We start from the raw sequence: 25760 nt of genomic DNA on the forward strand, positions 1-25760 counted from the left end.
GGCGTAGCGCTCGGCGAGTCTCTAGAACGAGGCTGGCCCTTGTGAAGTCACGCTGAGCCTTCGAACCGTCTGCCTTGATCGCATGTCATCCTGCTTTCCCGAAGACAGGAGAACGAGCTGGTCGCAGCAGGACTGAGGAGCACAACCTTGCGGACGCACAATGGGAGTCCTACCGGCCGAATATTCTACGCACTCGGCAAGACATAAGCAGACAGCAGCTACAACAGCTGCCGTCGGAGTGACCGAGCATCCACTAGCGACCCATGCTGCGAGCCCCGCCATGGCTGACCAGAACGAGCTCACTGCCGCGCTTGCATCGCTGCCCGACTCTGACAACGCAGCAGCTGCAGGCGATGCAGACCCGCCTAATGGCCCAACTGAGGCTGCTACCCAGTCAGATCCAACAGACTCGCAAGTGGCAGCAATCGTAGATCCAAGCTCGACGCCTGCGAGCCCCGTCGAGCCGCAGCCTTTCCTCACGCCTGCAATGCGGCTCCGAGCGGGCTTGGCCAGACGCATGCTCATTGGCTTGAACGGCCTGGGAGGCCACAAGAGAATCTCACTCATGCTCACTGGCTGGTGGACAATCGCCCAGATCGTTGCTTTCATCGTCGTCCTCGCGGTCACCCACAACGATCCCTGCGACCAACCTCTGCGCGCATACCTCGCGGTACATGTCGTGCGGATAGCTCTGGTGTTTCCCATCAACTTCTATCAGGCTCTCAATCCTGTCAGGTACCTTCATCGATACCGATAGGGCCCTGCGAAAGCTCATCCGCGTGCAAGCAGGGATCGAGATGCGAGCACGACGGCAGAGGACAGAGCGGAAAGGGAAGCACGACGTGTGCTGGGATCGCCCCTGTACGTTGCCCTCGCGGCCACCCTGTGGCATGCTGACAAGGCTAGGTAGGCTCGACTCACGCGTCATACTCGCTCATGAGTTGCTGTCGATACTCGGACTCGTTATGTTTGTACTCGGCAACGTCTGGTACTGGTCTGCCAATACCTGTCGTCGTGATGCTCCGCCGCTTTACTGGTCCAGTCTGATCACGCTCATCACTGGCTACTTCTATGCGGCCGAGGTCATCTTTGTCGTCTTCTCCGTGCTCTTCTTCCTGCCCCTCGTCATCGTAAGCGCATCCTATCGCTCAGTATACGGGCTCACTGCATCCTGTACCAGCTGCTTCTCCGGAGCTTCGGCGTGTATACCAAGAAGCACGAGATCGGACCACTGAGCAAGGAGGAAATGGAGAAATTGCCGCTTGTGCTTTTTGTACCTCTAGCGGCCGATGCGCCTACGACAGTATCAGACACAGCTGTGGTCGATACAACAGAAACGGCGACAGCTACAGCAACGATAACGTCTCCAACAGAGCCGATCACAGAAAATGCCAAGGAGCGCAGCATACGGCCCTCTCGAAGGCGGAGACGCTTAGCAAGATTGTTCACATATCCCAGCAGGCATCGTTCCTCGGCAGACAAAGCGACCACTTCATCACTCGAACCGAATGCTGATGAAGGCGGACCTTACGTCAGGACGCCGTATCCGCTTCGTCCGCTTGCAGAAAACCAGGCGACCTGCAGTATCTGTCTATGTGGTCAGTCAAGTATCTGCAGAGGCACTGAGCTCGTCTAATCGATCCCGCAGATTATGAGCCACCACCATTGCGGGGCATAGTGCCAGATGGCGAGCAGCCAGAGTTTGAGCCGCTGCGCCTGCTACCCTGTGGACACTGCCTTCATAAGGAATGCGTCGATGCGTGGTTCCTCACGAGCGGCCGTTGTCCGATCTGTCAAGCCGACGTTCGTCCTGCACCCAAAGGCAAAGCGCAAGCAAGCTCGAGCAATGTCGAGGCAGACGCGGCCTGACGTCAATACACGATTCTGCAAGATCTATGGTTGTTGTATAGTCATGCAATCGATTGTACATACTCATTGCGTCGATACATTCTCGGACGTGCCGAGTTTCTCATACCGTGCTGTCATGTCGTCATCGGCCGCTTGCTGCTTCTCACGCTGATCCGCGAAACTGAAAAGCGACTTGGCCGGACTGCCGTACTGGAAAGACTCGTCCCCAATGGTAAGAGGATCGCCGCGGGCAGACCAGAAGCGATGCGTCTTGGAGCTGACACCGTAGGCCGTTGGAGTCACCTCAATGACATCGCCGCGCTTGAGGTCGATCTTGGGGATGTCTTGCGGCGCAAGACCCTTGAGATATGCGAAAAGACAACGCAGTACTGACGCATGCCCTATGCAAAGCAAGTCATTCGGCTCTCTTTCGAGCTCGAAGATGACAGGCTCCAGTCGGACTACACTGTCCTCGTCAGTATCAGAGCTGGCGCAAAGGAGGGAGCGTACCGCTTAGGTCATGGAAGCTCTCTGCACGAGGATAGCGATGCGCATATGGCGTCTCAAGTGACTTCTTGTGCTCTTCTGGGTATTTCTGCTGAATTTCTTCAGGACTTAGCCCATCAATGACGCCAGGATTGATCTCTATCATCTGTGTCTTTGCAACGACGCGGTAGCCAAGCTGCTGAAACGGCATCGTCGTCTCGATGCATCGCTTGCGTGCTGAGGTCCAGACCTGTAAAGGCCTTTTGCTGTCAGCAAGGAGCCCCTAGGCATTGTGACTATGACTTGCAGTAAGATCACGCTGCTGGGTCTTCGTGTCGCCCGCTTGTCTACGCAGCGTGGGAAGCTGCTTACGTGTCTGGATGATGAAGCTCGCGAGCTTCTCAGCATATTCTTCGCCTTCTTCCGATAGCCCGGAATCGGCCTTGTACGAGTGCTCGACGACGGACTTGCCGGACTGTACGACGCGCGTCAGCTCGTTTGACTGATGCCCGGTGCGACCTACGCGAGCGAACCACACTGTACGGAACCGATTATGGATCTGACGCACTCGTTAGCCTGGTGCGCTTGACTGGCGAGGAGACTTGCATTCATTAGAAAGAAGACGATGCGGGACTGTAAGTAGCCGCTGATGTTATTCACGATGATCCTTTCACCAACGTTAATGACCTTGACGTATGGAAAGCTAGCCAGCAACGTGAGCGAGCAAGCGGTGTTTGCGAGATGCCCAACCCACCTCGGTTGCTCGATAGTTTCGAACTTCTTCTCGTGGTCTGCTATGCGCCTCCAATAGTCTCTCACGGCCTGCGCTCGGGTCAAGATGTGAGAGCAGTCGAGCGAAATGTACGAACTGCATCTGGATTCCATCCGCGGTACTACCGCAGCTTCAGCCTAGCAAAATATGAAAACCGAGAGACTCACATCTGGTGAGGAGAGCTTCACTGCACGTATGTTCGCTTCGATAATTTCCTTGCGTTCGCAAACCATTTCGATGAACACTGGCGACATACGGTTAGTCGCGACAATGCAGCTCACGCGCGACTGACTGATATGGACGCCAATGGCCTCAAATTTTGCTCGCAAATTCTGTCGTTGCGCTTTCGTGCCATTCTGGTGGAAGCGTCAGTGTAAGCCCCCTTGAGAGACGATGTGGCATCCACATTTGCATCATAAATTGCGACTTGTCCTCGTTTGATCTGCGCATATGCATCAGCCAGAAGGCGATTACAGCGCGATCTACCGACCTCGAAGAACTTCATGATCTCGGACTCTAGGCCATCCTTGACCTTGAGCCTTAGCTTCTCTGTTTCCGGCGTACGATTGCCGGCATCGCTGAAGTAGTCTGACGGCAGCATCGAAGACGGGCCGAGGACTTCTCGCCGATAGTCGCCGAGCGAGAAGACTGCATAACATTTCAAGCGCTATTCTCTGCGACTCTCAGAGGGCATGTACCTTCCGTTCGCACGCCAAGCCATCTGAGATAGCGTTCGAGCGAATGAGACACGTGTGTCTTGCCCCGGGCAGGCAGTCCAACGCAGCCTGTCACGTCATTAGCCATGAAGGCGCCAATCGTTCGAGCACCTGCTGATTAAGATTTGACCTGCAATGCAAGCAAGGCATGGGAAGCTGCGCATAGCGACAAGTCTCTTCTTACCAGCGTGCCAGAGCAGTCCTGATTCTGTGCTATAGAGCGGCGCTGCCATGTTTTGAAGCCAAATTGGTCACTCGAGCGCTTGTATGTACAAATGTTGATCCTGCGCCTGAATCTGCGCGTAGCTTCCTGCTGGCCGTGAGAGAGAATCTCGTCGTCGGCGGGCCGGCTTTCGCGTCACTGAGCGCACGAATACTTTTGACAGTATGTCCCAGGGGAACAGCACCAGAATCCCACAATGAAGCCCACACAATTGTTGGGCTGGGAAGATCATTTGGAAAAGAAATTTAGGTGAACTTATCCGAAAATCCAGTTTGCTCTGAGGAGCCATTTCAGAAACTGGTCGAGCTGGCCGGCACGATGTGTAGTGTCAGCTACAATGTGTGGGCAGTATATACAGATATTGTGCAAGGCTTCGAGCTCAAGTAGCTGAATCATACCAGCCATACGTCGCGGTAAATGTCATAACGCTGACAACCGTGCTTGGTTCGATACAACTATGGTCAGATTCGGCCGCAAACGCGAGTCAGCAACTGAAACCTCACCGAAATACTATCAGCTATACGGAGCTATGTATGCATTCAATTTGGGGGCACGTGGTTGAAACGCTGGAGCTCACGAGGGCAGGTGCCTCGGCAGTTTCATCAGGCCGGTGCAGCTGAATTGTCCCGACTCTCGACTTGGCCCTGTCACAGTCGACTTGTTCTTACAGAAAACTGCATGCATTGCGATGCGATACATAATGGCTCGTTCCTCGGGATGCATGCAATGAGACAAGGGCAGCGAAACGAATCGCAAATGTGCAAAGGGCTCGCTCAATCTCATAAATCCTTCTCACGACTGAGTTCCGACGAGGAGAAGATGACAAGTGTGCTGAAGGACTGCACGCTGCGCGAACTTCGTCTCGCTTTTTCAGTGGCTTTGTCACTCAGCAGAGTGTTCTACACCGTGCTCTGAGTCCACAAGCTATGCGGGTATACTGTCACTAGCTGAGCCTCGGATTCACATCGTCATAAGGCACGCTTGCTCGCCTGCGCCGAGTCTACTTCAAGCTGGTCCGGGTGGGATTAAGTGGCCCCACGGGACATGGTGAGCTTGAAGCCGACTCGATTGCGCACTCGCTAACGCAATCCAAATGCAGCTCTTGCTTCGTTGCGTTTCAAGTGGCATATGTCGGTCGACTGATCATGCGAGCTGAAGCGATCGTCCTTCATCAAGGATGCGCCCTCGAATCGAATTCCTCGCGTGTCTCTATCAGCTAGGCCGGCCTTGCTGGGAGCGAGACCATCGCTTTAGACTAGATCAGATCAGAGACGATCGCTTGATCTTTCGAAAAGCCAGCCCATGTCGCTACGAACGAACATCTCGGATCATGACTCTGACACAAATATGAGTCGTCGCCGCGCATTCCACTCGCCTGTGACCGTATTAGTGCCCTTATACGTTCTGCTGAGCTGTGCGTATGACGCATGCTGTTGCGTGCCGTAGGTGTATGACTATCGATCGTCGCGTAAGGCGATGGAGTAAATCGATGCAACCTCACTAAATCTGCCNGCTGAGAGGGAATGAGGTCTGTCGGCTGCAACGAGAGACCCAAAAAGAGATGCGCTTGTCTGTATAGACCAACAGAATGTGAGGCTAGCGGGACATGTCAGGCATAGCCGGAATGAGACGAATCAATCAACTCAGTCTCTCCAGCGGACGCGCCTCGCGGATTCCCGACAGGAATTAGCCTCCAGGAGTTATCAACGTCAACTGATGGTAACATCGTAAAGGATACGAGGTGGTTTAATGGCCTCTAACACAACAGCAATTCACTATCGACTATGTTCGCTTCAATTCTGGGCACTCTTTGTATCTTCTTGCAAGCTTGATAAGCCATCAAGGGCTGTTCGAACGTCTCATGACATCCAGTAAATGTGACAACTATGGAGCACTACTCCAAGTNTACTCCAGGTGGACTTGCGTGCTGTCAGTATTTCACCTACGACAATGACTTGACTATTCGTCAACCTGTATCGCCTTTTGCTACGCATTGCTTCAATCGCAGATAGTGCACACATGCTTTCGACTCTGTATGGCTTGATAGCAATCGGTTGAAACCGCCGCGCGGCTCAACAGCATAGTCGCTCGAGCCTCGAGCTCATACCGCACGGACTTCCTTCTTTTGAAATTGCATGATCTTTCTTGCATCGTTTGCTTCTCACCCATCTGCAAGGCTCGCCCGGCCTTCTGTCACGGAACATGCAGCGAGTACATAAGCTGCGCTACAATGCTGCTCCTCATCCTTGACTTTGCTCGACTCAAAACATAACGCAAGACCCATCAAAGCACACACCACACTCGTTTGACACTTCGACTTTCGTTCGTGCACACGCAAGCAAAGCAACCCTCACATATACGCTAGCGAGATGAAGACTGGCTATGTTCTCGCTTCACTTGCGGTCGCTTTCAGCATGACATCTGCCGCGCCTATCGAGCAAGAAATGGTCAAGCGATGGAGTAGCGAGCCTCAGCAATGCTTCACAAGGTGCTCGCCTGCACTCGGATTCGGTCTCGGCTTTGGCGCTGCAGTGTCTGCCAATGTCGCTGCTGGCGCGGGCGTGATCGCCACACCTCTTGGCGCAGGGGCTGGCGCTGGCGTCAATGCCGGCGTTGCTGTATCTGCCGGTCTTGGCTTGTAGGTGCTATGTGCCACTGCATTGGACGCCAAAGCTGACATTGCACGCAGCGATACATTCCATCAGTGCTACACGAGCTGCTGCAATGGGCAGCCGACTGCCACGCCCAAGCCGGTCGCAGCACCACAGCCAGAGCCTTGTTACGACTAGGATCTGTCATTGAATGAGCATGCATTGTAGCTCAGATTTACCTCGAGCTAGCCTGAATTGAAGCCCAAGTGCGAGGGGATGATCGGCAGCAAAGTTTTGTCCGCAGCGCGTGCAGAGTATATATNCTGCCATTCTTTNATCTTCGCTTTCATACTTACCTTGACCTATGAGCGCATTTCACGAGAATGTTCTGATTGGGCTGGGCTTTCGGCATTGCACCGTGAACTTCATGACGAACCGTTAGCCTTTCTCAGTGACGGCCTTCGGGTCGGCACGGGTCGCAATACTTCCTACGTGCGGGCATGACTTTCGGGTCGTCCCGCAAAACCTCTTGCTCCGTCTATGCTTGCTACTGCTTTCAGCTTACTTATACGAAGCATCGTTCTCATGGTGGTCGGACTTTTTGCGTCGCTCTATAGCAAGTCAGAGATGATGCATTGCACACTCATCCACACGACGTGTCATGCGCAAAATTCTCGCATCAGTTGCATAAACTCGCTAGGCTTTTCAGAGTGGACTGTCATGCGTCTGAATGTCAGGCTCATGTCCTCGCAAAAGAGCGAGATACGCACCCCAATGTCCAGCGCCCGTGACAGTCTCGAGTTGCATCTCGGGGAAGTACTCGCGTGCTACCGCGATGCTCTTGCGGTTCAGGTACTTGCTGAGCTCGCCCTGTCGTCAAGCCATTGTAAGCAAGTGGTGTGGCCACGGAACAGGTTTCTCTACCTTGACGAAAAGCGCTGGTTCCTTAAAGACCGCTTTTCCTTCCTCGAAAGGAAATTCGCCGATAGCATTCAGGGATTTGGACAGTACGTCGACAGGTATCCGAAAGCGCAGCGGATCCCGGGAGTCGCGCGAGGTCGGACGGTTCAGATTGGTCAACAGGAATTGTCTAACAATCGGGTGAGAATCTGACGGCTTGCTTGAGCGTGAGACGCAGCCTTACCTAATGGGTAGACTCTGTCAGGCTAGCAGATTAGCAGCGTAGGCGGTTAGGCAACAAGAACGCACCTCTTCATACTTTTGCAGTATCTGGTCGGCTTGGTGTTTATCCTCAACTCCAATGCTCTCTATCTCTTGCATGGCTTCGATGTACCGTGCAAATTCAGGCGAGATCTTGCCGGTCGCGGGGCTCATGTCAATGACAACGAGTCGTTTGATGCGATCCTGCGACTCTGGAGCGAGAGCAACGGTCATTGCCACTTTGCCACCCCTATGGGGCGGATGAGCGTTTACGAGGACGCAGCAAGGTAGAGTTACATTGAATGGCCTGCCAGAAAGATACTGCTAAGGTTCTGGCTATCTAGAAAGGAGGTCACATCGCCAGCATAGGCTGTATAGGAGCAATCTGCATCGTGAGGTGACTCGCCGTGATTGCGTAGGTCCTGTAGCCCTCGCCAGCCTGAGCCAAGTCCTACTGCAAGGAGCGAGATAGCTTGCAAGACAGTACACATCGCGCTCAAGCTGCTTCGCGAGGCTCTTGCCTAGACTCCGCCAGTTCTGCTTGGACCCGAACAGGCCATGCAACACAACGAGCGGCTCCTTCTTTATGCTTTCGCGGGACGGCTTAGGATGGTGTTCGTAGCTGAGAGCGACTGCTGGTGATGCTGAGCTATAGAGCCGAGCATGGCGCCCGGTGAGAGCCAGTCGGCGGGTTGCCGTCGACATGCGCGTTCGAGCCCAAGAGAGCAGACACGGTTTGTTCGAGGTGCCGCTCAGCGCTCGGTCCGGCGATGAGGTGAGCAGTGCAACTGCAGACTGGATCAGCCGATCTGACGATTGCACAGCTATAAGCCTGCGAATGCCGGCGCGAGCGGTGACTATCTGGAGCAGCAGAACGATGAACGGCTAGACGAACTACACAACAAGATCAGAGGGATTCATGCTGCAGGTGATCATAGCGCTCGTCCTGCCAACGCTGAGTCTGGCTCTTCAGATTACGATCGACATTCACAATGACTCTCGGCAGCAAAACACGCTGCTGGACAACACTGTGAGCTTGGCACGAGCGCGGTGACCAAAGCTGATCTCGGTTCTCGTAGAGCAATACCTTCGACTCGTTCAAGGCGTCCCTCGGGCAAAGCGTCAACAAGCTGAGTAGAACGATAGGAGCGACGCAATCACAGACAAAGACACTACTCTACGTCGTCATCGCCATCGTCGCGTTGTTCTTCGTTTGGAGAGTCATTTTGTGAGTGGTAGGTGCGCCCCGTTGTTGTATGATAGTCTTGCATAAGTCAACATCAACATGCTACAAATGAGTCACATCAAGGTGATTACGTGCGAACATCAGCTGTCTCTGACGCTGGCCGAGAACGCTGCACAGCAGCGACGAGGAGCGCGAGCACGCGCAGACAGTCCTCGTATTCTTGCTGAGTAGGCTCCTTTCGGCGGTAGCGAGCATTGTCGACATGGCTATCGTACAGCTTGAGCAGTGGTAGATACTGCGGCGGCACAAGAGGCTCGATGTCGGGCGAAAGCCGCTCGAAAAGGAAAGGTGCGAGTCTGACGAGCGTGGACTGCCGAGGAGACTGCCGCGCAAGCTGTTGAAGGTCTTTGTCGGTTAGGTGTGTCTCGATCAGACGCGTGAGCACTTTGGCAGTCTCTTTGATGGCTGTACGGAAGTGCAGTCGCGGATAGGGACTGTCTGAGCGCGCGTGCCAATTCAGCAGCGCGCGACATCTGCACAACAAGATGTACACACCGGATGTGCCGTAGCCGGGGATGGTGCGCCGTTGTGGCTGGCCCACCGTGGCGATGATAGCCACGCGCGTGTATTCTGTCGCGACGAGGCGATGTACAGCCTGCAAAATTGATGCGAATCAGCATGTAACGCGAGCGTAGCGTGGTCGAACTTGCGCTCGAAACGTCGCCTTCTCTGATGGGCAAGTATGCCTTGGGTATGGAAGCCTTTGTGCGCCTGACAGTGACGATGCGTGAGACCGAGATGAGGATCGCGAGTATGCCCTGGGTGGCATGACTCAGCCCCCACACATGTCGCTCAGATAGGCATGGCTGACGACGGAGAGGTATGAGCCTGCTGCGATGACAGAATCAGAGACTCTGCTCGGGCCACGCGAGGAGTCGGTGACTTGTTGCATGATATCATAGAGCCCGCCAAGCAAGACGAGGCCCGTTCCTAGCATGAGCAGGTAGAACGAGCCTCGGTACAGGTGTGACGAGATGCTTCTCGTCATCTTGCCGACTCTTCACCTTGCTTACCCTGGCATCATCTCACCAACCAACTGTCGACGTGTCACTGTCACCGATCATCACGCTCGAGCTGTCGAACATGTCGAAGCGCGGAAATTTCAATTTGTCACGAGCGAGCTCGGAAGAGCAGCAGCAGCACAGACTCCCTCCGATGGCGACGATTCTGACGTGTTCCTCATCAGACAGCTAGCACGACCATGTCGCTACGCCTGACTAGTAGATCGGGCAAGCTGGCAGAGCAGCGCTGCACTTGCTCGCACAATACAGCAAGCTTTGCACAGAGAGCAAAGGTACGCTCTCGTGTGCTCCCAATGCTGCCATCCGAGCTTAGTTCCGCCATACAGAGAAGGAATCACTCCGATGCAGCCACTCGTCGACTGGCGAGTGAGTCCCAGAGGGTAGGCTGCTGCTTCGTCGCGGTCTCGCTGCAGGACTCACAGCGAGCTGCAGGATTTCATCCTCTCTGTTCTTGAAGCACACCCATCTGCCCGCGATTCCCGGAGCTATCTCAAGGCATTCGCACCCCGTCAACGGCCTCCATCGCCGCCGACAAAGGCAAGCGCCAATGATGCGCCTCTGCAAGCGGAGCGTAAGCCTGACTCGCTCAATGCTTGGGCCTCCCTCGGCGGCTCAATGCAGCCCATCACCGAGCAAATACTGTCGGACCTGCCCAAAGCGTCCGCTGCTACGACATCGCCAGCAGAAGCAAGTCAAGTGCTGCTCGACAGGGAGCAGTTTGTCGACAAGTTACTCAATCCTGTGCATCAGCATACCGCGATTGTCAAGGTGCAGGGCCCGTTTACAGATCGCCAGCTGTCAAGTATCGCGGAAGGCATGGTCTATCTCAAGAAGCTCGGCCTCGTTGCAATCATGTCCCTCGACAACGAAGACTGGGCAGGTCTAGCAGACAAGCCCGATCTGCTCAGACAGACCATCATCGCCGAGACGCTCGAATTGGTCGATAAGCTCGAGACTGCGGGCGCTGGCGCTCGTCCGCTGATCGACGATGTATTCACGATAAATACGCAATCCCAAGACCATCTTGGCGTCGGTAGCTTGACTGCCATTCGGTCTGCGCTCAAACATGGCGAGATCCCTGTCATCCCGCCCATTGCGCTCGATGCTACTGTAGCGGCTGTAGTCGTGCAGAGCAACGCAGCCATACTTGCCCTCACGCGTGCACTTGTCGAAGATTCTCGAATGGTCAAGCCGCAATCGCCATCACATCCAGACGATGCCCTTGCCCCCAAGCCTGCTCAGGTCGACTTGACACCGCTGAGGATGATGATCATCAATCGAGAGGGTGGCATTCCCTCGCCTGCTCGTGCTGGCAATCCGCATCTCTCAATCAATCTCGAGTCAGAATACGATTTCATCAAGGACACTTTTGTCTGGCAGGACAGTCATCCATCTTCGCTCGACAACCTGACGCTCATCAAGGACTGTCTATATCTGCTTCCTCGAGAGAGCTCGGCCGTCGTTGTGTCGCATCGCTCGCCCAAGTCACTGATTGCGAATCTCGTGACGAACCGGCCCTCTTTCTCGCCCTCACTTAAGCTTGACTTGCTACCTGACCGCGTGGAGCACACTCCCACGATCATCAAACGCGGTCTGCCAATTCGCGTCGTCCGTGCATTTGACCAATTGGATCAGGATAAACTTGCCGAGCTGCTCGACCAATCGTTCGGCAAGACGCTCGTGCGAAAGCCTTACTTTGACCGATTGAAGACTTGTATGGACTTTACGATTCTCGCTGGCGATTATCAAGCTGCTGCGATAGTCACTCTGGAAGGTGCTCCTGGCGATGCTGACGCTGACTTAACACCTATCTCGTATCTTGATAAATTTGCCGTCTTGCCCTCTCTGCAAGGCGACGGTACTGTCGACTTCCTTTGGGGAGCCTTACGAGACGAGTCGTTCGGTCTAGGTCTGCTCGACGCCCTCAACAACAACGGAGGTCTTGAGGGACGCGGTATCGGACGGGATCTCGTCTGGCGATCTCGTCGAGACAACCCCGTCAATAAATGGTACTTTGAACGCAGCAATGGATTTGCGCACGTACAGATGGGCCCGGGCGGCTCAGACGGGACGCTTTTCTGGGCAGATAGCGAGTCACGGCTGGAGAGATTCAAGCAGGAAGCCAAGTCTCAGGCTCATACGGGCATCTCGACGGTCGCGGACGAGGAAGTTGGGCGTCTCGCTAGATGGTCAGACGTTGTGGGGCGCATCCCTGGCTGCTGGCAGCCTCTGGCGAGAAAGTGAACGCTTTCGGATCCAGTATGAGTCCGTGCACAGCATCGCATCCGGCATTGTCGAATGTTGCGAACGCAAGCCTCAGCATGATATCGTCGACTTCTGCGCCAGAGCTGCCGCTACCACTGCCGTGCTTGGTCGTCTCGCCTGCCGAAGCCATCTCGAGTGGCTCGCTGAGCAACCAGCCTGACCTGAATGTAGAAGATGTCGATGGAAGCATTAAGACTGTCCTGCGACGACCGCCGATGCCGCTACTTCTTGTCAGGCCCAATAAACGAACCTCGATCATCATCGACACGCAAGCAACCGAATCGGATCACTTGCTAGTTTACACCAACTCTACATCGCCCATGGCAAGCTATCAGTCTGTCGCTGACAGTCTCTGGGACGAAGACCGACAAGCGCGTGCGCACCGCTCGTTCTGGAAAGCTCGGCTTGCTACCTTGCTGTGCGTGGCGTCTACGTAATCCGCGACTTCGTGCTGACTCTGGCCCATTAGCTTCGCTTTTGTGCTCATATTGAGCATGGTAGGCTTCACGACACTTCGCAATGCCCAGCGCATATAGAGCAACATGTTGTAGCATCAGCGCTGCAGCTCGTGACCTTCGCCGGGGCACGCGCCCCTTAGAGATCATGTGGCGTTGCTGTCACCGCCGGTCTTGGTTACCCTCGGTAGCTTAAGTTGCTGTCCTGAACGGAATGTCGCGCGCGCGCCGAACAATTCCACGATTTTTCTGAGAGCGTCACGCACACTGTCGCGTCACTGTTGAGTTCCTTGCTACAATCTCGGCGTCAAGCCGCCATGGCTGAGCTGGCTGGCGTGCTGGACCCGGCCCTCTTCTCTGCTCGATCATCGCAGAGGACGAGGAGCACCGGTGCCGCCCCAGAGAAGCCCCTTTACAGACCATTCGGTCAGTCTTGGAGATCAGGCCCCCTTGAGATGCTCAGACAAAAGCTGGCCAGACACACTGTCGAACGAACTCAAGATCCTCATCTTCTCTCATGTGCAAGATCCTTGGGCCTTTTCTCGAACGTGCAGATCTTTCCACGCACTCGCAGAGGATGACTACCCACGAGCACGCTGGTTTATCACCAGACATGGGCCAGCTGCAGCCTTGTTGTATGCACTCCGGCGGCCCGCACTCGTCACACCTGCCCTGTTCGATCACATGATGCGCTCTGGCGCTGTGCTCAGCCGCTACCTATGCCAAGTCTTTGTCAAGACCTATTCAGGACAGCCACGACGAGGCACATTGCACTGGGACGCCGCCATACCGACGAGCTTTTTTGATCTTGCCTTCTTTTCGCATCTCATCACACTTTGCCAGCAGACCTTTGGGGAGCTCTACACGCCACAATCTGTGCTCGAAGGTCTCGGCGTTCTGGGACAGCTCGCGACTGCTCAGGACACAAGATTGACGGATGGCGAGCTGTTCACACTCGCAATGGCTGCCGTCATCCACCGCGAGCAGGCACCGGTCAATGCCGGCCTTGCAGCAGAAGTCGAGGCGGAACTCGAGCGTCTCTGGAATGTGATTGATAATCTCTTTGAAAGGTACAATTTTGTCCCAATTTCTGCTGGGGACGCTAGCTGGCGTCCACTGCTCGACCAGATGGTACGACGGCCCAAGGTGGCACGCTTCGCTATCAACAACAAGTTCGGCTACACAGCGAGAGACTGTCAGACTGCCATGGAGAGGCTCATTCTCAGCTTCAAACACGCTCGTCCGGCTGCAGCAGAGACAATCAAGACAGCCCGCGAACTAGCGGATGTCCTCATATTTCATATCAAAGAAGAGACAGGCTTCATTATCACTGAGCGCCAAGTGGAGACCCTCTTCATCTCAGGCTTCTTGCACCGTCCTGTACTGTATGAAGCCTTGCTACTCGTCAATGTCGAAGGCTTGCTGCCCTTCAGCCTTGAGGACATCGCCCTCAGCTGTTTGCCGGCACTAGAAATCGACGCGGCAAATGCAAGCAGCTTACAATTTCTATGGGCTGACTTTCCGACATTGCCGAGACGGGGTGCGGGCGAGATCATCGCTCGCGCGTTTGCAAGCTCCGTCACGTCTGCAGCAGAAACCCGACATATGATCAGTCTTATGCCTCGTGTGCCTACGGAGCTGCTCGGCGGCGTAGGCGGCCATCTCGTCACGCGCGAACGCTCTAGCCTTGAACGTCTAGGCACCTACAATGGACCGCGCCTAATGAAGACTTTGGACGAAGTGGCAGATAGCTTCGATCAGCGCTCTTTCAGGCCAACGGCCGAAGCGATCATCATGGCAATCTGTTCATCAATGACGATCTTGCCGGATAGGCTGCTCGCCTACGCTGCTATGCGCATGCCGGAAGACGTCATGCGGATCGTCGAGTACTCAGTGGCGCTGCTGATCGGCTATCCGCACAAGGGTGCTACGCTGCGCTATTTGCTCGATGCGTATGAGCACACGCGTGAGCTTGCAGCATGGATCGTATCGCTATACGAGCTTGACATCGATAAGCTAGAGGCTTGGCACGTCAACGAGGACGATCGGGTTGTGCGCGTGACGCAATTCTGTGGCATCTTCGCTCTCTTTTGGTCCGATCAGCGAGCGATGAGCTACGATACATTCATCGATACGGTCGACAAGCGCCCCAAGCAACTCACTACTCGTCAACGTGTCCCGAAAGAAAGGATTGAAGAGCTGGCGATGTTCCGATTCTGTCCGGGTGCAGAAGCTCACAATTTAGAGGCTTATGCAGCTTTGCTACAATTCTTCGCCAAGCGTTTGCAGTCTGCCCCGATTAGCCTGAAGCGCCTCGCTAGCGGCTACACACGACCGCCAGACTATGCAAACATCACCGGCGTTGCCGATGCCAGATATCAGAACATCGATCTACCCAGCACGGCAGCGACCATGCTGAAGACTCAGCCGATCGACGCGCCGTGCCTACGCATCTTGCTGCAGCATCTGATATTCAATCATTCGACTCCGGAGATCATGGCATATCTACACGCCGGCGTGCCGCTGCCATGGGAAATGTTTGAGATCGGCGCAAGGACGCGGCGGTGGTATAGCTGGTCATCGGCCACTCTGGAGTCTCTAGAGCCGCCGAAGCCGATAGCTCCCATCCGCATGCGCAGTGCTACCGCGAAGATGCTCAATACAACGGCCGCTGTGGCAACGCGTCAGCAGCCTAGACGCCGCACGACTTTGACTTCATCAAACTTCAGCGATTTGCTAAACGTCAGCGATACAAATCTATTGGCGCCTCGCTACGGTCACCTCGTGCCGGACTACGACGCAGTACCCGTACAGAGAGTGTACTTCACTTCAGCGCTCGTATCGCGCCTCACATCAGCAGAGAAAGTTGCCCTGCCCGTCCCGTTCGCGCCCGCAGAGACGTATGAGCAGATCAAGCTAAAGATCGCAGAGCTCATCCAATTTCGAGACGCGCATCGCCATTTACACGACTCGCCGCGGCTCGGACCGGACGGTGTCCAGCTCCTGAGAGACGAGACCAGCGAACGAATTCTCTACTATGAAAGAGTGCTCCGCACGGCAGCACAAAGTCGCTTCCGACGTCGCTGGATAACCCTCGTCCAGGACCTGCACACTGCCCATAGGTTAGTTGGCCACACACGCAGATGTTCCTGGGCTAAGCCATACGATCGTCATAGCGCTGTCTATAGATCGCTAAGGTCAATCGCTACAGACTTGTCGATCGACAGTCCTCGGGCTGAACTTCACCGGCCACGCTTTCTCGACGAACTTGGCAATCTATTGCGTTCCTTCAAAGACCGTGAAGCAAGTCTGTTGAAGACAGCTCTCAGGACGCATGAGATCCCAAATCATGCACTGGTAGGCCCCAGAGGTCCTTATAAGAAGAAGCCCAAAACACGCTTCAGCTTCACTCGCGAAGAGCTTGAGAGCCCTGAGTCTGAACCAGACTGTCCAGGCCCATGCTCACCAAGGCACGAGCTGCCTTATAGCGGCGATGGTAGCCTAGCACAGCCGGACGAGGGCAATGAAGCGTTCCCGGATTGCGACCGGCTCGATGCCACGTCGGCGTCAAGCAAGGTGACTTGAAGTCTTGGTCGTGAGCAGCGGACTGTTGTTAACGCCACCAGAATGATCGGGCGTGCTATATCGTGTTCTCTGGCCGCGGTGGTAGAGCAGGCGCTGCACGCTGAGAGTTCGTCACTTCGCTCGGCGGAGGCTTGCGTCTAACGGGCGTGGGCAGTGTCGATGATGGCAAAAGTCGCTTGACAGGTATTGGTGGCTTGGCCATGGGTTTCTGCAGCAAGGTCGCGCACTCCTGGGCCGATACCGCGCCCGGGCTCCACCACTGCTGTTCCTCTGTACTGGGTCGCGGTACTGTCGCTACATTCAGCGAAGCATACAAAGATACGAATGACCTTACAAGCAGTTGAGACTGATACGATGAGCGTGTCGTACAGCGTCTGCTTCCTCGCCGCATCTATGACGCGAACCTTGCCACGCAGGAGAGCATGTACTGTGCCACGAGTTAGCTCCGTGACGGTGTCTTAAACGATACTGACCTGGCCGATGATCCGAAGTCAGCAGTTCCGTGCGAGCATAGACGTTGACATCAAGCTGTATCTCGCGATCAGCCTACCACAGTGGCGCTTTCAAACGCTTACATCGGACCCACAAACAAGCACGCGATCAGTCCAAGAAGGGACACGCTGCTTCTCGCTGGTATCGTAGCGATCCGTGCCGACATCGTATTTGTACGTTGGCAGAAACGCAATGGGCGCCTCGACGAAGCCGGGGAATATTCGGCGGGCACGTGTAGCTTCTCTGAGCTGATCTGCGTCCAGCAAGGCTGTCAAATCGCCAGCATCGCATAGTTGACGCGCTTGCTCGAATGGCAAACTGACGCGGTAATTGAAGTCGCCACTGAAGACAATGTTGTCGTGGCTGGAGATACGCTTGCCTCGGGTGAAGGTCAGCTCGTTTGTGATGGTCCAGTAATCCTGATTGCGCTCGTCGACATTATTGCTGCCAGCCGCAAAGTGAGCGGTCACGAAGCAGAACGAGCTGTCTTTGAGCTCGAAGCGGATAGCAACTGCACCTTTGTTGCCAGCAAGACCTTTGAGCCCCGTCTTATGAGTGCTCGCTTCAACTCGCGTGAGCTCGCCGACAAGCGTTGTTTTGACGATGAGCAGCAGGGCGGCGCCGACGAGTTGCTCTGACCGGACTAGCTCGTATTTGGTCGTCTTGTCCGACCTCTGAGTAAGCATGGTTAGGATATGCTTCTCCCATCTGTGCAATTTGCTGGGATCTGTTGCCATGATCTGCTGAGGTGATAGCTGGACGATCTCTTGAAACCCGACCGCGATTACGTCTGGCTCTACGCCGCCGGGCATGAGCCAAGGCAGCAGGTCCTCTGTGCTGGGCGGACGTCCGTTGAGATTCCATGTGCAAGCTGCGATCGTGATGGGTACTGAAGATGAATACTCGGCTCGTCTCGCATTCATTTGCGCATTGACCTGATCTCGCGCAGGATTGAACACGATCACTTGCTCTTGTCCATCGAGATTACCCAGTAAGCTGTCGATGGATTGTTGCTTACCTTTATCGACAAAGTTGCCAATGTAGAGCCTGCTGACGCTCTTTGTTGCGTCTGACAGCAGGCCAGAAAGCGTCTTCTTGCCAGACCGAGTAAAGGACGTATTGATGGCGCCGGTGCCGGCGTATAGCTTCGATAGGGCATCGCCATTCTCGGCCCACAAGGTGCGATGGACATTCCACAGATTCTCGGACGGTGCACCCGGAAAAGCATTGCTCAAGTAATGCTCGAGCATGAGCCGCGAGAGAATGTCTTCTACTACGTTTGTGCGATCGAGACAATCTAAGCAATTGGTTCGGAATGTTCCGCTTTGCTCAGATGTCAGATGACTGCTCGTCCCGCCTGCATCTTCGAGCGTGAAGCCGAAGCGATCGAGATTGCCGGCGACACCAGGCTCACGGGATAGAGCAGTGCGTTGATACTCGATACCGTCCAGCTTGACGCGATTATGAAAGTCATACTCTGTCAGGCCTATCTGTCGGACGTCACCGAATCCTGGTCTGGCTTTTGCCCTCGCTAGATGCTCCGAGTAGGCGCGCGAGAGCATTGTTTCGTGGCCGCCTCGAGCAGACATGAGATTGACGGCTTGGATGCTATGATACTCATGTAAGAGATCGTCAAAGTGCCGTTCGAAGGCCGGCTGAGATGATGCTGCGGGTCGCGTTATCTGTACCGATTGGCCGGCGCCAATGTTCTGAAGCTGCAAGGCTTGCTGCTCCCAGAAAAGAGGCACAGATCCTCTGACTTGAACGAAGCTATACGTCGTCTCGCCTGACCGCAGCAAGGTCTCCGATTCGACAAAGTTGGCGACATAGCCATCATCGTCGATGCCACGAGCGTTGTAGCGAGTGCCTGCTCGCTTAGAGCCTAATCGCGATATCAAAGCAAGCGTCGTCTTCTGATTTGCGAGCACAACTTGCGAGATACCCACATATCCCTGAATAGCAAGCAACACAAAGCGGGCAGCATCAAACTGGGCTTGCTCGGCGAGCGAGAGGCTGTCACGGAAAGCGAGCAGCGAGTCAGCCAGAAAGCTATTCCAGAGAAATCTCTCATCGTAGACCGGCCCGGACGCGCGTGCCTTACCCTTTACGCTGGCTTCGTGCGATCTCTTCTGCAGTCTGCTCGAGAGATCAAAATTGGGCGAGGTGTAGAAGCTGCCGTTGCTGAGTATGCGTCTCAGTCCCGTCGTGGGATCCTCTTCGCGCTCGGGCGTCACGGCAGCGCCCGCATAATCCAGCGACAAGCTCTCGTCGTCTGTCTCGGGAGCCTCATAGCCCGCCGCACCCATGAAAGTGGCGTCGTAGACAGCAGACGTGAGGCAGAAGCATGAGACAGCGAGGATCTTGTCCACCGACTCGGACGGGCCGATGTTTCCCAGTGTAGCTGAGCGTGTGACAGCGACAAGGAAAGTCTCGTGGTTGAGGTGTATGAGGCCGAGACATCCTTGGATGACGCTCAACCGCTGAGCTCTGGCGAGCGAGACTTCAGAGACAGGCTGGAATGCGAGGGAGACGCTGGCTTTGCTGGTGCCCTTTGGCGGCTGACGGAAGAGAAGCGCATGCGTGCTGTCGACGAGGCAGAGAGCCCTCCTGCCGTGCTCCTGCAGGACGTACAGTTGCATACCCGGCCAGCCCGCGCCTGCAGCCTCCAGAGCCTTCGCCTTCGCCTTCGCCGCCGCCGCCGCCGTGCCTACAGCCAAACACGCGCGTCACTCTGCCGTCAGCGTGAGCACGTCGGCAAGGCGTTCCTACGATGATCGGCTCGACTGACAGGGTGCCCCGACTGGACGTGTGATCAGCGGCATGACAAGAGATATACGCATCGTCCTCGTCGGCGAGCAGGGCGTCGGCAAATCGACACTCATCACCTCTTTGCTCAAGGAGACTTTTGTTCAGCTGCCTGCTCATTCACTGCTGCCGGAAGTCACGATACCGCCGGACGTCACGCCGGACGCCAATGCCACGACTTCCATCGTGGACACATCACGTCAGCCGAGCCTGACTCTTGATCACAAGCGCGGAAAGACTGAACGAATGGTTCGCTCTGCAGCTCGCACGGAGGATAGCCAGCATCTGCACAATGAGATCAGAAAAGCTCATGTCGTCGCCATCGTCTACTCTGTCGATGATCCCGGAACGTTTGAGATGGTCTCGCTCAGATGGCTGCCTCTCATTCGCCAGCTCGGCGTCAATGTACGCTCTCACGCGTCGCAGAGACTTATTGGCTGACACGCTCGTCAGGTGCCCGTCATCCTCGTCGGAAACAAGATAGACCTCCGCGGTGGCGAAGTGACCAACCAAGGTCTGGAAGAAGGTGCGCCAGTCGTAGCAAGCGGACATGCACCACGACTGACTCGCTCAAAGAAATCATGCCGATCATGACGGAATACAAAGAAGTCGAGACCGCAGTCGAAGCATCAGCACGGTTGCCCCTGAACGTCTCGGAAGTCTTCTACTTTGCGCAGAAAGCAGTGCTCAATCCGACCGCTCCGCTGTACGACTCGCGTGATCACGTCAGTCTGATTGCGCAGCCTGATGGGACCATCAGCTGATGCATGCTCGCAGCTCCTCAAACCGGCGTGTATTGCCGCGCTCAAGCGGATTTTTGCCCTCTGCGACACGAACAAAGATGGCATCTTGAGCAATCAGGAGCTCAATGAATTTCAGCGTCGTTGCTTCAACATTGCGCTGCAGCAGCGTGAGCTAGACGGCATCAAGGAGATCGTCAGATCGCACAATCCCGATTTCATTCAGCAGGACGGCATCACCGTCGAAGGCTTCTTATACTTACATACAAGCTTCATACAAAAGGGAAGATTAGAGACGACCTGGACCGTCCTCCGCAAATTCGGCTACGGCGATGATGTCACGCTCACTGAGCAATTCCTCTCGCCAAGGTATGCGCCAACATCTTGCTCGCTCGCTCGCGAACTGCGCTGACGCTGTTCAGGTTTGACGTGCCTGCCGACTGCTCCGTCGAACTCAGTCCGCGAGGCTACGCATTCTTCACCGATATCTTCGAGGCCTTTGACCGGGTACGTCGCTCTGCTGTCCACCCAGCCTTGCTGAGACTCCAGCCAGGATCAAGATGGCGCGCTGCGGCCAGAAGAGCTAGATTCGCTCTTCAGCACCTCGCCGGGCAATCCCTGGACAAGGCAGGGCTTCCCCTTGACGACGGTCACAAGTACAGCAGGTGCTGTCACCCTACAGGGCTGGCTCGCTCAATGGAGGTACGCTCGCTCGGACTTTACCAGAAGGCGCTCACCATGTGCAGCATGACGACTTTGCTTGAGCCTAAGATCACGCTACAATACCTGGCTTATCTTGGCTACTCTAATTCGTCTGAAGAAGCATCGATTCCCATCACGTCGGCTTTACATATTACTAAGCCGCGCAAGCCAGAACTACGTAAAGGCACTGTCTCACGCAGCGTCTTTCTTGCATATGTGCTCGGTGCTGCCGGCTCTGGCAAGACGTCACTGCTCTCCGCTCTCGTCAATAAGCCCTTTACGAGACAACACAACCCCACCCGAAAAGTTGCTACTGTCGTCAATTCTGTCGAGAGCAGAGGAGCCGAGAGGTATCTCGTTCTGCAGGAATTTGGCTCCAATTACGAAAGTGAGATACTGAGAAGCTCGAAGAAACTCAACCTGGCAGACGTCCTCGTCTTTGTGTATGACTCTAGCGACACGAATTCGTTCTCGTATGTCAGTAATCTGCGGCAGCAATACCGACTGGACCACATACCCAGCATCTTTGTCGCCACCAAGTCTGATCTCGATCTGGCCCAGCAAAGGCATGAGGTACAGCCAGACGTCTATTGTCGCCGTCTGAGCCTGCGTGTGCCCGTGGCGGTCAGCTTCAAATATGGGCAAGCGGCCGAAGTCTTTCAACAGATCGTCAATACGGCCATCCATCCCCTGTCTTCGATACCTGGTGGCTACGACAGAAGCGCGTCTCGATTGAGCATGATTCTGTCAGTCTCCGCACTGGTAGGTGGGATCACAGCAGCTTCCTTTATGCTCTATCGACGCGGACTTGGCGCGCTCTTCTCGACGTGGTGGACCGTCAAGAGGGAGTCTCCGTAAGCAAATAGACTGTCTCGCAAGAATCCTGCGTTCAATGTTGTCTCAATTTGCAACCACTCGCAACATCGGACGCAGATACAATGTAATCGTCAGTTTGAGGGCTTACAGCAGTATCGCTCGACAGAACCAACAAGCCTACAACCAGTCATATAGCGCGGATAGCCCGTGTATGATGTCTCCCTAGTGCGAGAATGTCTCTTCCTTGTCATGAGTGCGAGCAGCCTTGAGCTCCGCGGCCTTGGCGCGAAGGCGACCACTCGCCGATCGCGTCTGACGTTCCTCGCCGACGAACATGCTGCGTGGATCGGGCAGCGAAGCTCTAGATTGCCACCAATCCTTGTTGTGGGACCAAAGCTTGGTGTTGTGGCCTGGGAGGATATCATTCCAAGGGTCCTTGATGCGCTTGTTCACGACTACGTCGGGCGACTTGGCGACATAGTATGCACCAAATCCGAGTGCTCCGACGACACCTCCACCTGTGCGCAGAGCCCGATCAGCACCAGTCACGCTTCCGGTCGCGAGGCGGTGCTCACCGACGGCGACAAAGAGAGGCGAAAGGACTGGGTTGCGAGCGAGGAAGCCTACTCGGACGATCAGCACATGAAGGTAGAAGTCCGTTGATGCTATTCTGCGACTGACCAATCATTTTACCCAGGTATCGCTGTGCTAGACGTCGCTTGTCTCAGGCACGACAAGCCTGGAGTGCGGGGTAAAAGAATCTTTGTAAGATAGAGTCGCCACCTGCGAGCGGCCTCCCAATGTAAGAAGATGCGGCGCTACATGAGCGCCAGGCCATGATCGATCACGAAAGCTTGCACGGCAGAAGAGGATGGCCAAGCTCAGCGCATTATGTCAAGCGTCAACGGGTGGAGCAAGAGCAAGGCGTAAATGACCAGGCTCTGAAGAGAGCGACAGCAGTCTGTCGCCGCATATACATGGCCCTCATCATGATCAGATCTTCGGACATCAGCGTCAATCACTTCAGATCGTGTGACGCCGTCCAGGGCCCAAAGAACGCCTTTGCTACGCGCTTATGACGCAAGAGGACGCGAAGACGCGACGATTTCTGTGATCGAAGGAAGTTGAAAGGCACGCTCGCGAGCCACACCCGCGCGCACCTCGCCAGGCACATAGCGCATGCTATAGCCTGCTAAGATCACTGCATTCGTATTGCGGACGTGCTCACCCTCGAAATAAGGCAACTCGACAGCTTGCACGGCACACTCGCGGGCCCCTTTGCGATCTTGAGAACGCTCCGACACTGACTATCTGCTTTGACGGCACGGGCAATGATGGCAGCACAACAGGCATCGTCTTCAAGACCACCACTACGACTTCACAAAGGCTCGAGCTACAGCTATTCGTCTCAGGGCAGCTCATCCAGCACAAGTAGTGCTCCGAGCGGCTCTAGCTGCGCGACAGCCAGCGCGTCGAGCTCACGCTCGAGGCATGGTCTATTCGACAAGCTCAAGAAGAAGCTGTCCAGCGCGAACGACGAGGAAGACAGCGACGAGGAGGAATTCGGCTGCCGCGGTCTGGCCGTGTTTGACGACGACGAGCCGGTAGAATGTCTAGCAGTACGCTATGCCATGTCTTTGGCTTCCTGTTGAGTCTGACTGTCAGCTGTATAGGCACTGGAATCTACCAGTATGAAGCGCAACGTCTCTGAGCCCATGACGGCGGCTCTGCCGGTGCGCAGCCTGTCGCGCGCTCAAGCCACGCGTCAACGACCATCCTTGCGATCCCACGCAAGTGCGTCAGCACTGGCCCAGACGGCACTCGCAGCTTCGCCGGAAATCGGGACGAAGACGACCATCGCGTCACGGCAGTCTCCATCGAGCAGATCGCGACGACCGCCTCAAATTCACCAACGCAAAGAATCGCTCACTTCTGCCGATCGAGCACTCGCGCTGGCACGCGAAGAGACTGATGCAATCGATGCCCTGGCTCAGTATATGGCCACTCAGGCGAGCATTACGCAAGAAAGGCGCTCGCACGGCTCCCGGCCTGCTGTGGCCGCCCGGGCCGAGCTTGCCATCAGGACCGATCTGCCTGCGCCCCAAGCTTACCCTTCACGATACAGCGACATCTTGCCACCCGAACGAACGAGCTCTGTCGTGTCTCTCTCGATGAGCAGGACACGCTCGAGCAATTCGAGCATCATCTCTACACCTGCACTGTCGAGCTGCTCGACCGCAAGCATCAGCTCACCCTCGTCAGAGGTCGAGCCAGACTGGGCTGGACCCTATTCGCATCTTACACGCACAAGCTACAGCAGCACGAGCCCAACACGAACGAAGAAAGTCACGTATGAAATCGCTCAGCAGCATCGCCGAACAACATCACGCACCATCGCAAATCACGACAGCACGACGAGCACTGCAGGTACAGGCTCATACGAGTACATCTGAGCATAACATTCTGTACACATGAGCATTGAAGCACCAGTGTCTCATCGTGAGTGACCTAGTCGCGTGGTCGTCCAGCGAGCGCGTCGCAGCTGCGCCCGAACGAAATGGCCGAACAACTCCTGTCCGGGAGCAGGCAGCAGGAGGAGACTGACTTTGCGAAGCGACATCTAGCTGCGCTCGGTACACAGAAGGTGAAATATCCAGGGACCTATGCACTGCCAGTAGCGCAACGTGCCAAACGAGCTCCCATCGTCGACGTAAGTCACTCGAGCGGTGGCCAATCTCAGTCCGGCAACGCTTGCTGATGCTGTGCTTGGCGATTCAGATCCCTCTCTGTCCGCCGCCGGAGCCTATCAGATCTAGTGCCAGCACATCAGGTAGCTTTGTCGAGCAGAGCAACAGACTTCGATAGGCTTACTTTGGGATGTGGCATTGTCAGGCACACTCTCGCTGACGATCAAGTCGCTCAAGCCATCGCTCAGCTTCACCGTAGAGGCCAAACCGACAGAGACCGTCGCAGAGCTCAAAGCGCAGCTCGCAGCTCAAGCTAACGCACCCTCGGCGGACAACCAGCGTCTGCTGCTCAAAGGGAAAGCACTTGCTGACAACAAGCTACTCAAAGAATACACGATCGAGACGGGAGCGACGATCCATCTGATGATCAAGACGCCTGCTGCTTCTGCCAGTATGAGCTCAGCAACCGACACGACTGCCGCGACGGCCATCGCCGCCGGTGCCTCGTCTGCCGTTCCTGCCAGTCTGCCCAAGCTCGACACCGACAAGGAGACGAGCAAGCCATCGTCCGAACTCAAGCCTGCAACTTCAAGAACACACACGCCCTCGTCATCGCTCTCTGCTGCGCCAATGACGCCAACGCGATCAGGCCGACGAACGCACGTCTCCACGCCTTCGCTCACACTGTCTGCGCCTCCACCTGACATCGCCTTGTCAGCGAGCTCGGGTGGATACGCGAGCCCGTCGACGATCCTGGCCCCCGAGCCCATGCTGTCCTACTCGCCTCACTCGCAGCCGAAGAATCGATCGACTGCTTTCCTAGCAGAGGTCGCCTCACCCGAGCTCTGGTCAGAGACCTATACCTTTCTCGAAGGAAGGTTCAAGGGCGATGGCGAGTCTGCTCGCATGGTCTTTGAGCAATGGTTCTCTGCCTCGAAGGAATGGCTCACGCCATCCGAGATTGCGAAGATCCGCGATGCCACTGGCATCCATGGCATGGCTGGCTACTAGTCGTATCATCGCCATGAGACGAGATTGTAGATTCATGACCAATGCAGCCTCCCAAAGTGCATCACATTGAGTCAACAGTGCCGACTCAACTCCAAAAGCGCGCGCGTTCTACTGAGCCGGTCTCCAAGCGCCGGCCA

The 25760-nt window shown here is 55.5% G+C and overlaps 13 protein-coding genes across 13 annotated transcripts; 8 read left to right on the forward strand and 5 right to left on the reverse strand.

The window, feature by feature from the left end:
* The first annotated feature begins 3 nt into the window (after nucleotides 1-3).
* Nucleotides 4-2310, forward strand: L969DRAFT_86984 (uncharacterized protein). The gene is made up of 5 exons (XM_014713432.1): nucleotides 4-735; nucleotides 787-861; nucleotides 911-1130; nucleotides 1181-1598; nucleotides 1649-2310. The coding sequence occupies exons 1-5, from the start codon at nucleotides 161-163 to the stop codon at nucleotides 1867-1869; spliced, it is 1509 nt and encodes a 502-aa protein (XP_014568918.1). The 5' UTR covers nucleotides 4-160; the 3' UTR covers nucleotides 1870-2310.
* Nucleotides 1703-4055, reverse strand: L969DRAFT_621012 (uncharacterized protein; the record flags this gene model as incomplete). Its single annotated transcript, XM_014713433.1, has 13 exons — nucleotides 1703-2309; nucleotides 2359-2584; nucleotides 2642-2809; nucleotides 2858-2893; nucleotides 2941-3037; nucleotides 3089-3156; nucleotides 3204-3227; nucleotides 3274-3350; nucleotides 3399-3462; nucleotides 3513-3548; nucleotides 3597-3754; nucleotides 3805-3891; nucleotides 4007-4055. The coding sequence occupies 13 exons, from the start codon at nucleotides 4053-4055 to the stop codon at nucleotides 1933-1935; spliced, it is 1467 nt and encodes a 488-aa protein (XP_014568919.1). The 3' UTR covers nucleotides 1703-1932.
* Nucleotides 4056-6392: 2337 nt separating this feature from the next.
* Nucleotides 6393-6934, forward strand: L969DRAFT_86994 (uncharacterized protein). Its single transcript, XM_014713434.1, has 2 exons — nucleotides 6393-6839; nucleotides 6889-6934. The coding sequence occupies exon 1, from the start codon at nucleotides 6415-6417 to the stop codon at nucleotides 6685-6687; it is 273 nt and encodes a 90-aa protein (XP_014568920.1). The 5' UTR covers nucleotides 6393-6414; the 3' UTR covers nucleotides 6688-6839; nucleotides 6889-6934.
* A 317-nt stretch (nucleotides 6935-7251) lies between these two features.
* On the reverse strand, nucleotides 7252-8559 carry L969DRAFT_98858 (uncharacterized protein). Its single transcript, XM_014713435.1, has 7 exons — nucleotides 8275-8559; nucleotides 8095-8219; nucleotides 7846-8047; nucleotides 7781-7794; nucleotides 7561-7726; nucleotides 7407-7506; nucleotides 7252-7351 (listed from the first exon to the last, which is right to left on the reverse strand). Exons 1-7 carry the CDS (start codon nucleotides 8500-8502, stop codon nucleotides 7296-7298), a joined length of 891 nt encoding a protein of 296 aa, XP_014568921.1. The 5' UTR covers nucleotides 8503-8559; the 3' UTR covers nucleotides 7252-7295.
* L969DRAFT_73923 (uncharacterized protein) lies at nucleotides 8518-9098 on the forward strand. Its single transcript, XM_014713436.1, has 4 exons — nucleotides 8518-8572; nucleotides 8622-8721; nucleotides 8771-8827; nucleotides 8877-9098. Exons 1-4 carry the CDS (start codon nucleotides 8568-8570, stop codon nucleotides 9027-9029), a joined length of 315 nt encoding a protein of 104 aa, XP_014568922.1. The 5' UTR covers nucleotides 8518-8567; the 3' UTR covers nucleotides 9030-9098.
* On the reverse strand, nucleotides 9037-10126 carry L969DRAFT_86999 (uncharacterized protein). The gene is made up of 4 exons (XM_014713437.1): nucleotides 9855-10126; nucleotides 9694-9801; nucleotides 9539-9638; nucleotides 9037-9481 (listed from the first exon to the last, which is right to left on the reverse strand). The coding sequence occupies exons 1-4, from the start codon at nucleotides 10029-10031 to the stop codon at nucleotides 9111-9113; spliced, it is 756 nt and encodes a 251-aa protein (XP_014568923.1). The 5' UTR covers nucleotides 10032-10126; the 3' UTR covers nucleotides 9037-9110.
* Nucleotides 10127-10244: 118 nt separating this feature from the next.
* Nucleotides 10245-12866, forward strand: L969DRAFT_47295 (uncharacterized protein; the record flags this gene model as incomplete). The annotated part of the gene is made up of 5 exons (XM_014713438.1): nucleotides 10245-10337; nucleotides 10392-10445; nucleotides 10498-12241; nucleotides 12292-12748; nucleotides 12800-12866. The coding sequence occupies 5 exons, from the start codon at nucleotides 10245-10247 to the stop codon at nucleotides 12864-12866; spliced, it is 2415 nt and encodes an 804-aa protein (XP_014568924.1).
* A 199-nt stretch (nucleotides 12867-13065) lies between these two features.
* L969DRAFT_103039 (uncharacterized protein) lies at nucleotides 13066-16370 on the forward strand (the record flags this gene model as incomplete). The annotated part of the gene is made up of 3 exons (XM_014713439.1): nucleotides 13066-13211; nucleotides 13264-15907; nucleotides 15962-16370. Exons 1-3 carry the CDS (start codon nucleotides 13103-13105, stop codon nucleotides 16368-16370), a joined length of 3162 nt encoding a protein of 1053 aa, XP_014568925.1. The 5' UTR covers nucleotides 13066-13102.
* Nucleotides 16371-16425: 55 nt separating this feature from the next.
* L969DRAFT_17015 (uncharacterized protein) lies at nucleotides 16426-19501 on the reverse strand (the record flags this gene model as incomplete). Its single annotated transcript, XM_014712896.1, has 4 exons — nucleotides 16426-16658; nucleotides 16705-16797; nucleotides 16844-16898; nucleotides 16946-19501. 4 exons carry the CDS (start codon nucleotides 19499-19501, stop codon nucleotides 16426-16428), a joined length of 2937 nt encoding a protein of 978 aa, XP_014568382.1.
* A 181-nt stretch (nucleotides 19502-19682) lies between these two features.
* Nucleotides 19683-21967, forward strand: L969DRAFT_48031 (uncharacterized protein; the record flags this gene model as incomplete). Its single annotated transcript, XM_014713440.1, has 8 exons — nucleotides 19683-19866; nucleotides 19930-20072; nucleotides 20121-20193; nucleotides 20244-20392; nucleotides 20445-20776; nucleotides 20830-20914; nucleotides 20961-21109; nucleotides 21154-21967. The coding sequence occupies 8 exons, from the start codon at nucleotides 19683-19685 to the stop codon at nucleotides 21965-21967; spliced, it is 1929 nt and encodes a 642-aa protein (XP_014568926.1).
* A 59-nt stretch (nucleotides 21968-22026) lies between these two features.
* Nucleotides 22027-22871, reverse strand: L969DRAFT_87006 (uncharacterized protein). The gene is made up of 3 exons (XM_014713441.1): nucleotides 22607-22871; nucleotides 22501-22548; nucleotides 22027-22443 (listed from the first exon to the last, which is right to left on the reverse strand). The coding sequence occupies exons 1-3, from the start codon at nucleotides 22611-22613 to the stop codon at nucleotides 22148-22150; spliced, it is 351 nt and encodes a 116-aa protein (XP_014568927.1). The 5' UTR covers nucleotides 22614-22871; the 3' UTR covers nucleotides 22027-22147.
* A 76-nt stretch (nucleotides 22872-22947) lies between these two features.
* L969DRAFT_421912 (uncharacterized protein) lies at nucleotides 22948-24448 on the forward strand. Its single transcript, XM_014713442.1, has 2 exons — nucleotides 22948-23544; nucleotides 23599-24448. The coding sequence occupies exons 1-2, from the start codon at nucleotides 23257-23259 to the stop codon at nucleotides 24376-24378; spliced, it is 1068 nt and encodes a 355-aa protein (XP_014568928.1). The 5' UTR covers nucleotides 22948-23256; the 3' UTR covers nucleotides 24379-24448.
* A 34-nt stretch (nucleotides 24449-24482) lies between these two features.
* Nucleotides 24483-25623, forward strand: L969DRAFT_48362 (uncharacterized protein; the record flags this gene model as incomplete). The annotated part of the gene is made up of 3 exons (XM_014713443.1): nucleotides 24483-24635; nucleotides 24704-24755; nucleotides 24818-25623. The coding sequence occupies 3 exons, from the start codon at nucleotides 24483-24485 to the stop codon at nucleotides 25621-25623; spliced, it is 1011 nt and encodes a 336-aa protein (XP_014568929.1).
* Nucleotides 25624-25760: the final 137 nt, after the last annotated feature.

Source organism: Mixia osmundae (genome assembly GCF_000708205.1).
Source record: "Mixia osmundae IAM 14324 unplaced genomic scaffold scaffold_4, whole genome shotgun sequence".
In the NCBI taxonomy this organism is placed as follows: Eukaryota; Fungi; Basidiomycota; class Mixiomycetes; order Mixiales; family Mixiaceae; genus Mixia; species Mixia osmundae.